The sequence below is a fragment of the Lissotriton helveticus genome, chromosome 3_1, assembly GCF_964261635.1.
Source record: "Lissotriton helveticus chromosome 3_1, aLisHel1.1, whole genome shotgun sequence".
NCBI classification, from domain to species: domain Eukaryota; kingdom Metazoa; phylum Chordata; class Amphibia; order Caudata; family Salamandridae; genus Lissotriton; species Lissotriton helveticus.
This window is the reverse complement of record NC_136061.1, coordinates 1067452966-1067465212: the sequence shown is the minus strand read 5'-3', so window position 1 is coordinate 1067465212 and position 12247 is coordinate 1067452966. Positions and strand designations below refer to the sequence as shown.

General features: G+C 48.1%; 1 protein-coding gene across 1 annotated transcript in view; it reads right to left on the bottom strand.

Annotated features, from left to right (window-relative positions):
- LOC144823272 (sodium channel protein type 2 subunit alpha-like) overlaps positions 1-12247 on the bottom strand; it is a 662530-nt gene that overhangs the window by 76496 nt on the left and 573787 nt on the right. Inside the window, exon 27 of the mRNA XM_078681628.1 lies at positions 4492-4596. Within this exon, the coding sequence (XP_078537754.1) occupies positions 4492-4596 (105 nt within the window). The remainder of the gene's footprint in view (positions 1-4491; positions 4597-12247) is intronic.

Below are 12247 nucleotides of genomic sequence, written 5' to 3'. Positions count from 1 at the left end.
ATTTCCAGGTCTGGGTGTTATTCCCTATTTTGTAATCCGTGGATTTAGGTGTGAGCATAGTGGTGGACATCGGCGATCCTGGCCTCCATTCATTGAAATGTGGGAAGCTCGGAATGACAACTTAAGTGTAGATAAAAGAGCCTATCATTTGTGAGAGACGATTAAAAGGGGAATAACACTTTCCTTGCTGCCTTTTGGTGGGAAAATACGATTTCACCAGATTAGATTCCCACAGGTCCATTGTCATTTTAGCTTTAAAAACCAAACCAGGTCTCTTAACGAGCATCCAGAGGAGGACAGGCTGCCAGAGCTTCTAGTCATACCACAGGAGACCAGGCGACAGCAGGAACACCCACAATCTTAATTATATTCAGTTTTAGATGGTAATTACGTAGCCACGTGTGGATGCATAATGGACATGTTGAGAGACTGTGATTCTTGTTAGGGGTAAGTGTGAACAGCTACTAAGTGTCAAAGTGACCACAAAAGAGTGGATCACCTTTAGCAGATATACAAGATACACGCTGAACAGAAGTGATTGAGTATTACCTACCAATCCCTGCTTTGCTGAGGATCTTCTCATACACTATGCACTTTGCATTAACTGCTAAGTACACTGTCTATACTGTTGTCATAGAACAGAGATGCAGCTATGTAAGTTCCCCTGATGCCAAGTCAAGGAAAAGAAGCTGAACTGACATTTACTGGGAAGAGAGATGAGCATGGTACATTTGTTAGTGATAGGATTTCATACACTGAACCTGAAATGTAATACAATTGTTCCTGATGGAAGGGCAAGGAAATACTTGAATAAACTTAAATATGGCTTGTTTCTGTCAACATGAGACAAGATCAGGAAGCAAAATTCATGTGCCAGGTCTGGGCTGGTTAATCAAAGCTTGATGCTTCACCTGTATTTGCAACAACCTTCGTGTCTGACATTACTGTTTGCAACTACTCTAGCAGCAAAACACCTACAATTTCATCAACCTCTGCATCTCTGAGTTCACCTCATGACTGTACTTATTTCCTTTGTATTTCAAGCTGTGTAATGAACTTATTAAATCCAAGGCTTATGAGCTAGTTACATTGGCTTCAAGAATTTTGAGACTGGACAATAACTATGCCTGCTGACTCTCACACAGCCATCTTGTGTCACAAAATATTGTCTCTGTACACGCGATCTCCAGGTGAAGAGCCAATATCACAATGTCAGCACAAGGTTAGCTCAATATCACATAGAGAATACCAGATGAGCTAGAAACAACTGTACAGAGTTGTTTCCAGCTCACGCAAGGAGACTCTCTACAGCTGGTGCCAATCAGTGATCTGCAGGACATCTCACCCGCAACATGTAAAAGCTTTTTATGTTATTTTTGGGGGGTGGGGAAGAAGTGGCACTCGGCAGCACTTGTCACAAAGCACCACCCCCTCCAATATTCCTTCTTGGCTACTTAAGCTGTATTGGGATCAAAACTGCTGGAATGCTTTGGCCATGTCTCCAGCCTCAAAGTAAACTGGGGAAAATCTCTCCTATTCCAAATGACCCCTCAATCACCAGAACAAAGGGAAGCCCTACCACAGGCTCCCCTCACTTGGACGCACGACTCCTTTAAATACCTAGAAATATAAATATACCACTCGCAAGCAGATATAATAGACAGCAACTTGGGAAGAGCGATCTCTAGGGTTCGCTTCTCCATGACATTCTGGACCGAACTGCCACTCTCTCCAATGGGTCGTATAGCCATATCTAAAATGCTACTACTCCCGAGGCTATTGTACTATTTTGCGGCTCTCCCATTCCCATTGCTGGACAAAATGTTTCGGGACCTGAAATCACTCCATAATATGGGTCAAGTCCAGAGCTCAGGTGGACCTCACTAAAGTCTATGCTCCAATCACAGAGGAGGGACTAGGAGCTCCTAATTTTGAGAATTATTATGCAGCCGCACAATTGCAATGGCTAATGAGATGGCTAGCAAGCCGCAATATCTCTGAATTGGGGCATTGGGCATCAAGTTTTGGAATGGCTGAATGGCTCATACGTGGTGCTTCTGAAGAACCCAGAAAACATATTAATATCCACATCTCGTAGCTGCTGGATACGGTATGCACAGACTAGACAGTCACCTCCACCATATGCCCCAAACCTGCCTCTAGAGGTAATTCCTGCTTATAAAGTGGGCATGTGACGTCCGGAGATAGCGGAATAGTTCTCTGCTGGCCTATCGACCTGGTGCGACTTATTTGTCAACTCCACACACTGTGAATTTACAACACTTGTGGATGACTATGGTATCTCCCCAGATCATTCCTACTATATGCATTGCTCACAAAACAGTTATTTAGGACATGGGGCGTCAAGCAGGACAAACCTAAAACCTCCGACACACTCCAAATGCTACTAACACATGGCACAGGCAGGAGGGCAATTACTATGCTATGCAACTCTCTGAGACCGTACACCACAACCCTAATGGCACCACTTAGAGAATACTGGGACGCAACACTTGCAACGACTCTAATAGATAAACAATGGGCACAAAGCATAACCTACCCTAAAATAATATCTACAAATGCTAGAATTAAATTTACACAATTCTATTACTTACATCATACATATCTAACCCCACAAAGACTAACACGAATGTATGAGGGTTCCCTTAACATCTGCCCCTGTTGCCACAGCCGTGAAGCCACGTTTCTTCATATGGTCTGGGTTTCGGAGACCACAGAGACCTTAGTTGTAGCTCAAGGACTACACTTCCTGTTTGGCATAACCAAGCGCAACACTGGACAGAAAAACATCAAGACATTCTTGAGCCTGGCCAAACGCAGCACGGCCATGCAATGGAAATGGAATCTACTGCCACACAAGCACATATAGCTGGCAGACCTCATTAAGGTGCTGAACGTGGAACACAAGCAACTACAAGACAACATCCAAAAAACACCACAAGTCCTCACCCTCCAGACTGGCAAAAGTATTTAACATACATAGAATCAAAACGTCACCAAGATAAACACAGTGCCAACTCCATACAGATTAATTCAACTCCTCAAACCAGCCCTGTGGAGAACATTGCTAAGGGCGCGTGACTGTTTGGTCGGCCCCAGAGGGCTGGCCAAGCCGTCATAAGCACTTAGGTAGTGCAAACGACTACTTCTCCCTCTGACAGCGGGGAGCCCAGCCCCGACCCACACCTACCGTGGCTTTCAGTGGGCGAGGAAAAAAAATGATAACTTCTTGTTATCATTTTATTTTACTTTTGCACTGCTCAACGAGGAGGAACATGAGTGCAAAGACTTAAGGCAACTAACTACTTGTTGAACAACAACAGCTGCAAAAAAACCTGAAAGAACCAAAGATTTAAAAAAATACAAAACATAATTTATTGTTACAAATGAATGCACTTTATAATGAGGAGGAACAGCCACTGGAAAAATGTGTAAGGTAACATGCGGATTATAGTGTGTTAAACACGAAATCCACAAGTTATTCCCTGAAAGCTCCTAATAGGAGCTGATTAGATCACCCGATAAATAACGTATTCAGGGTTATTGTTATGAGGTGTGTTAAATAGTGCTTTGTTTCTCGACCTACTTGTAATCAGACCCAATGTGTCTTTTGGAACATTTGCAACGCTAACTATAGCTACACTAGGGGTGTAACGGAGGCCCCCCGCAGCCCACGCACTGTGGGGGGTCGCAGGGATCCTTGTTTTGGAGGAGGCCCCCCTCACCTCCCAAAGCCATGCCATTGAATGCCCTGTAGAATCCACCCAATGGCCAGGGCTAAGACAGGTAAAAACTCTGCATTCACGAGCAGGTCACCTGCAGCATAAGGGGGTCCCAGTTCCTCAGTGTGACCCCACTGAGTCCAAGACCAATTAATATCTGGCGATCTGGGAGACGATGGACCTTCATCACATTTTGCAGGCTGTCCCATCATTTTGTGTTACACTACTAGGCTACACCATTCAGGTGTAAGGTAGATGTGCAGAGATGTGTATGAAACGCATTCAAATTAGTTCTTAGAGCCCTCTCAGTTATGCTTTGCACTACTTTGATGACAGTGTCTGTGATAATCACCTTGAACAGCCCATGTGTGTATACTAGGCATACAAAGATTCCTCTTTCTAGGAGTGTGACCTGTGCTAAGAAAAATAAATCCATGATAGATTCTACTTAAGTGATAACTCTAATCTCCTGTGCTGTGTTTGAACTATCCAGAATATGCGGAGAGCCTGGGGGTGGAGAATGGTGCTAGGGGCAAGGTTTTTTTTTTGAGAGCTCCATCAGCATCTTAATTAAAACTTTAACTGTCCATTTCTGTCAGTAATTTAAATGAAGTAACACTCACCTTACAGATCAATATGCATACTTATTTATTTCTAAATAAACATTTCATAATTACAATCAGAACACATTATAAGGGCACATGTGTTTAGCAATTTCAACTATGGTTTGGATAAAGTCATTGCTTACCGGAGGCCTAGGAATTGGTTTTTGTGGCTTCTTGGACCCCAGTTTTTTCATTGCATTATAATATTTTTTTTGTTCTTCTGTCATAAAGATGTCTTGACCTCCAAAGTAAAGAAATAAATTCAAAACTGATTATAACCATGCCATGCATAACAACTAAGCTATTGGGAAGTTACAAAGATGAATTTTCCTAATCAACCTAAAACATACATTTAAAAGCAATAATACAAGTAAAGAAAACAGCTGTTATGACTGGGCTATCAATATAAAATGAAATATTTAAACAACCACATATTTACTACCTCAGAACTTATGAATACATTCATCAATGTACCCGACTATTAAACGCTTACACTTTCATTGCTAAACTTGCACATATTTCCAAAGTTACCAAGGTGGAAACCGACCAGAAACTAACTTAAAATGTGGTAATTTTTTGTATTACCCCTCTGAAGCATGTTGAGCCGCTCCAATGTCATTTAACAGTACTGTAGTAGACATACTGCTGTGCAACAAGGCCATTTTCTTTTAACAACAACTTTCCAATAGAAAAGAAACAAATGGTAATCTAGCACCACCTAACAATGCTTGTGGTTTCAGTTAAAACGGCGTGGTGGACATGGCAACTGGAGCCCGTCTATTCAATTGAAGGGACCCCCCGCTCTCATGTTTTTGGGGAAAAAGAGTGTTTGTCAGCCTGACCAGCCAGACAGTGTCTGTCGGGATGAGCAAAGGTCAGGCTGAGAAACTCTCTATCAGAAAGAGATCTACTTGGAAATGATAGCACAAGCACATCACTAATTAACAAAATTGTTTTATAGTTCATATCCCATATTTGCAGCTTGGATGATGAATGCATGCTAGAATGTGAAACTTGTGATGAAGCTGAGCCACTCGGAGACAATCAAACCTTCAACTTCTAATGGAGGCTGCAATGCTCCTGGTGTAAATAATATGGAAGGAAGTAACGTTCTTCTAGCATGTAGGTTCACCTCCACAGAAGCAAATTTAATCAATGACTAAGAATAGATGGAAGAAGAAGAAACAGAACCAGATCTCTTGCCTTATGCCCTTGTTAGGAGGAAAAAGGAGTGGAATTCCTATCTGGAATTCTGCTCTACCTGATAACGAATGGCCCAGTGATTCCGCACCCTTTTTAGGTCTCGGCTAGCTATCGCATAAGCGATCGCTATGCGAGAGATTTAGTAAGGGGCACCAGAAAATGCTCCCAAAGACCTTTGGAATGCGGTTTATGGCCAGTGCATGTGAGGCGTTCAAGCGCGAAGCTGGCATCGGACTTGAAAGCAGCAGACTGCTTTTGCCAGCGCGCGCTCGGCCTCACTTCCTGCTCCCCATCTTACAACAATTAACTTTCGTTATCGCTCACACACCATATGCTCGTTCCCTCCCACCCTTCCTTTGATGTCCGCTTTTCTTGTTGTTTACAAACCATTGCGTTGGTTCATGCGCTCACAATTTCCGATTAGAAAACACGCACGGCCCCGCATGACTGCCCTTCTTCCTGTTTTCATCATTCATTCATACTGTTTGTGACTAAGAACCCGAAACGCACTCACCCTGAGAATAGAACGCGCACACTGTCGCAGCAAAGCGTGCGCACACTGATACGAGAGCATGCATACTCTAGTATCAAAGCACTTACACTGCTGCACGCCTCACACTGCTGCACGCCTCACACTGCTGCACGCCTCACACTGCTGCATTACTCACACTGCTGCATGCTGCACACTGCTGCACACCTCATACTGCTGCACGCCTCACACTGCTGCACGCCTCACACTGCTGCACGCCTCACACTGCTGCACGCCACACACTGCTGCACGCCACACTGCTGCACGCCACACTGCTGCACGCCTCACACTGCTGCACGCCTCACACTGCTGCACGCCTCACACTGCTGCACACCTCACACTGCTACACACCTCACACTGCTACACACCTCACACTGCTGCACACCTCACACTGCTGCACGCCACAAACTGCTGCACGCCTCACACTGCTGCACGCCTCACACTGCTGCACGCCTCACACTGCTGCACGCCTTACACTGCTGCATGCCTCACACTGCTGCAAGCCTCACACTGCTGCACGCCACACACCTCACACTGCTGCACGCCTCACACTGCTGCACACTGCTGCATTACTCACACTGCTGCATGCTGCACACTGCCGCATGCCTCACACTGCTGCACGCCTCACACTGCTGCATGCCTCACACTGCTGCAAACTGCTGCATTACTCACACTGCTGCATGCTGCACACTGCTGCACGCCTCACACTGCTGCACGCCTCACACTGCTGCATGCTGCACACTGCTGCACGACACACTGTTGCACGCCACACACTGCTGCATGCCACACACTGCTGCACGCCTCACACTGCTGCACGCCTCACACTGCTGCACGCCTCACACTGCTGCATGCTGCACACTGCTGCACGACACACTGCTGCATGCCTCACGCTGATGCACGCCACACACTGCTGAACGCCTCACACTGCTGCACGCCTCACACTGCTGCACGCCTCACACTGCTGCACGCCTCACACTGCTGCACGCCTCACACTGCTGCACGCCTCACACTGCTGCACGCCTCACACTTCTGCATGCCTCACACTGCTGCACACCACACGCTGCTGCACGCCACACACTGCTGCACGCCACACTGCTGCACGCCTCACACTGCTGCACGCCTCACACTGCTTCACACCTCACACTGCTGCACGCCTCACACTGCTGCATATTGCACACTGCTGCATTACTCACACTGCTGCATGCTGCACACTGCTGCACAGCACACTGCTGCACGCCTCAAACTGCTACACGCCACACACTGCTGCATGCCACACACTGCTGCATGCCTCACACTGCTGCACACTGCACATAGCTGCATTACTCACACTGCCGCACAACTCACACTGCTGCATGCCTCACACTGCTGCATGCCTCACACTGCCGCATGCCTCACACTGCCGCACGCCTCACACCGCTGCACGCGTCACACTGCTGCACGCTGCACACTGCTGCACGCTACACACTGCTGCATTACTCACACTGCTGCATGCTGCACACTGCTGCACGACACACTGCTGCACGACACACTGCTGCAGGCCACACACTGCTGCACGCCACACACTGCTGCACACCTCACACTGCTGCACACCTCAAACTGCTGCACACCTCACACTGCTGCACGCCTCACACTGCTACACGCCTCACACTGCTACACGCCTCACACTGCTGCATTACTCACACTGCTGCACGACACACTGCTGCATGCCTCACATTCTGCACGCCACACTCTACTGCACTCTACACACTGCTGCACGCCACACACTGCTGCACGCCACACACTGCTGCACGCCACACACTGCTGCACACTGCTGCATTACTCACACTGCTGCATGCTGCACACTGCTGCACGACACAATGCTGCACGCCTCACACTGCTGCACGCCACACACTGCTGCACGTCACACACTGCTGCACGCCACACACTGCTGCACGCCACACACTGCTGCACACAACACACTGCTACACGCCTCACACTAGTGCATGCCTTACACTGCTGAACACTGCACACTGCTGCGTGCTGCACACTGCTGCATTACTCACACTGCTGCATGCTGCACACTGCTGCACAACTCACACTGTTGCATGCCTCACACTGCTGCACACGTCACACTGCTGCACGCCACACACTGCTGCCCGCCACACACTGCTTCACGCCACACACTGCTTCACGCCACACACTGCTGCGTGCCTCACGCTGCTGCACGCCTCACACTGCTGAACGCCACACAGCACCACCACATCACTCAGGGACACCACCATATCACTCTAGGACCCCACCACCTCACTCTAGGACACCACCACATCACTCTAGGACAGTACCACATCACTCAGGGACACTACCACATCACTCAGGGACACTACCACATCACTCAGGGACACTACCACATCACTCAGGGACACCACCACATCACTCAGGGGCACCACCACATCACTCAGGGGCACCACCACATCACTCAGGGGCACCACCACATCACTCAGGTACACCACCACATCACTCACATACACCACCACATCACTCAGGAACACCACCATATCACTCAGGAACACCACTACATCACTCAGGGACACCACCACATCACTCAGGGACACCACCACATCACTCTAATACACCACCACATCACTCAGCCCAACCACATCATCACTCAGCACCACAACAGCATCACTCAGCACTACAACAGCACTGTCCTTGCTTGGTACCAACAAGCATTGCCATAGCCAATAGGACTCGCATTAGGAAAGTGTAAGCTATTGGCTTTGTGAATAACAATGCTATTAATTTATATATTTTCAAAGCCAACACATATTTAAAAAAAAATTATTTACAATAACCAATAGCTCACACTTTCCTAATGCGAGACCTATTGCATTGCAAATGCTTGTTTTCACTTGTGTGGGAACACTGTACCTCCTTTTTGGCTGGAAAAAGCAGCATGGATAATCACTTTAGACACAGGTTGAAAAAGCAGCTGGGCCTCGTCCGTCAACCCTGTCTGATCTCCTTTTCTGGCAAGGGCCCCTGCCAATACACCTTTTCCCCTTCCCGCTCCTCCCCTCTCTGCCCGCCCTGCACAGACATCCCTGTTCCTATTTTGCATCTGCACATACAAGGTGGCAAATGGGAGAGTTAATGCTCACCAAACTGGGATGTAAATGCAGTTATACCTCTGGTAAAACGGGTTCTGCAGTTATTAATCGTTCCATGATGGTGGTGGAATCTTTTTACATGGATCTGATAATTAAGGATGTAGACTTTGCACCCCATTTGTACATTGGTGAGGGAAACTATCCTAGAGTGATGGCACAAGAATTGCCCAAAAAAGGAAAATAACTTAAATATTCAGATTATTTTCAAACTCCACAAATATTATAACAGGGCCAAACCAGCCCGATGCTGGTACTGGTATACCACCAAAGATCATTCTCAACAGAATTTCTGAGCTTTTTTTGAAAGTGTAGCACTGATTAAGAAGGGGGACACATAGCAAATTAAAGGAGGACGTAATTAGAATTGAAAAGCGGTCAGTTTAAAAGATCCATGATTGGGGGTGGGGGTGCAGCTGCTCCAATACAGATATGTCATTGATCTTGTCTGTGACACTCCAGTCAACATTAAGGGGAACACAAATTGTGCATTGCGTGTACCATGAGCAGACTTTTCTGAGATATTATGTAGCGGCTGGAGACTTGAATCCTGTTGACAGATAAAGACCTGCTGTACACTTAGGTTCAAACCCAACTCAGTGACAAGCAAGGAGCCATGGAAGTGTGAGCTTTTTCCTCAGAAGGGGACTTGATGAGCCAGTCGTCCACGTAGGTGCGCACCAAGTGACCGAGTCTGCATTGAAAGGCTGCCACAAGAGCTATGCACTTTGTCTGGGCCAACAACTGACTTTTTTGGGGCAGCGGGAACTTGTCTACTATTATGTTTTTGTTGAGTTCGCGCAAGTCGATGCAGAGGCGTATCTTGCCATTGGGTATCTGGGCTTCTACCAAAGGTGCGAGCCATTCCGCACTCCCGATTGGTTCTATAACCCCGTTGGCCTCCAGGCGTTGTAATTCCTGTTGTACTGTGTCCCTGCAGTTGAAAGGAATGTTCCTCACTTTGTGGGTTACTGGTTTGGCACCCTCCTTGAGGCATATTTTGTGTGTAAATTTGGTGAGTCTTCCTATGGTCTACTTTCCATGTGTTGTTCTCATACGTTTGTGATTGGTCTATCATGAGTACCTGCGTAGTGCCGTTGGGGTTTAATTGGATCCCTAGGGCTCCCTGGTCCACCAACCCCAACACTGAGGGCCCTTTCTCAGCTACATACAGCTTCCCTTCCACAGTTCTTCCCTTGAATTCAAACTGAAGTGGACGGAACCCCACCATGGGAATTGGTTCCCCCGTGAAGGTGACTGGGTGGATGTCTGTGGGAAGCAGGTGAGTGCCCAAGGCGTGTGTAAAATCCCGGTCCCATATGGTGCAATGGATGATGGTGTTCGGGGAACCTGAGCCTGCCACCATGGCTACCTGGACACCCCCAATGGACAATACCAATGAAGGTTTTTTGGACTTGGAACAGTCTATGGCTAAGACCTGGTTATCAATGCACAACACACTGTCTTCATCATCCTCCTCCACACCCTCTTCTGCATTCGAGTCCTGTGTAACATATTTCACGTAGGTTTTGCGAGGTTTGCTTCTGCACACTTTTTCAAAATGTCCCATTACCCCGCAATACGAACACTTGGCTATAAAGGCCGGGCATTGTCTGTCATTGGCTGCATGTGCCTGGCTGACACACCTGTAGCAGCTGTTCCTGTTGTCTCCAGGGGTTTTATGGGGCGCGGCCGTCTTAGGCGTGAATTTCTTGTGTCTTGCTCCAGGTGTGGGTGGGGGCTTGTGCTCATGGGGGCTTGTGTCCGTTACTTTGCACACTGTGGCTTTACTGGCGCTGTCCTTTTTTGCTGCTTCTGCGCAATGTTTCGAGAGTTCTGCTTTTTTTTACCAAAGCTACTATTTCCTTTAGGGGGGCGTCACCACTGACCCACAATTTTTCCTGTATCGACATGTTCACCGTGTGCATGATGATTTGGTCTTGTATTAAATCATCGTGAAGCATGCCAAATTTGCACGTGATCGCCAACCTCTTCAGCGCAGCTACGTAGTCATCTACTGACTCCCCTGCAGTCTGCTTCCTTCGATAGAAGTTAAAACGGTCTATGGCTGTGCACACTACCGGTTGGTAATGACAATCCAATTCTTCCAACGTGTGTTGGAACACATCGTCCTCTTCGGGGGGCCAAGTCTTTTTCACCATTTTGAGGTACACTCTAAGGCCTTCTGAACCTTCCAGAGCAGATAGATAGTTCAGGAAGTATCCTTTCCAATCCTCCCACTTCATGGCCGGTTCCCCTAGCTTGGGCAGGAAGGGGACCGAGTTCGTGAGGGAGAAGGTTTGCGCGCACATGCTACCAGGTTTCTGCGGGGGGTACCTTCTGCTGTGGATGATGGGCTTCCAGGCACGACTTCGCCTTGCTGAACCGCTGACTCTGTTCCTGCCGAGAGGTCTTCGCCAACGTGGTCTTGGCCTTGGTGTGCCTGGCTAGGGTGCTAGAGGCAGGTCTGGACGTGCTCGGAGGCCTGGAATGGGTTGGTGCCGCAGGGCACTCTCTGAGTCAGTCCTCAACATACGGGTCTCTCTGGGGGGTTACAGGGGGCTGGGAGCTGAGGAAAGCCTTGCACCAGTGCTTATCGAGCTCAGTAACACTCACGGTTGCTGCTGTCCATTCTGGCTGCCCCCTGTTGGCTGATCTGCTCCTGGTGTGCTACCAGCATGGACCCTTCCACCTGTGTGCTCTGCCGCTGTTCCTCTGATAGGCTCTGCAGCACCCTCTTGTACTGCTGGCCGCCCTGGACACTGCCAGAAGGATTTGGATGCTCCTGCTGTGTGCTCTGCCACTGTCCTTCCAATGGACTGTACAGCACCCACTAGTACTGCTGGCCACCTGGAGGCTGCTGGAAGGATGGTTGCCCTGCTGTGTGACCTGCCACTGCTCCTCAAATTGACTTTACAGCACCTTCCTGCACAGCTGGTTGCCCTGGTTGCTGCTGGGATGATGTGGCTGCTCTTGCGCTTTAAGCACCGTACTTTAACAATACCGAGATGTCGCTGAGGCTGT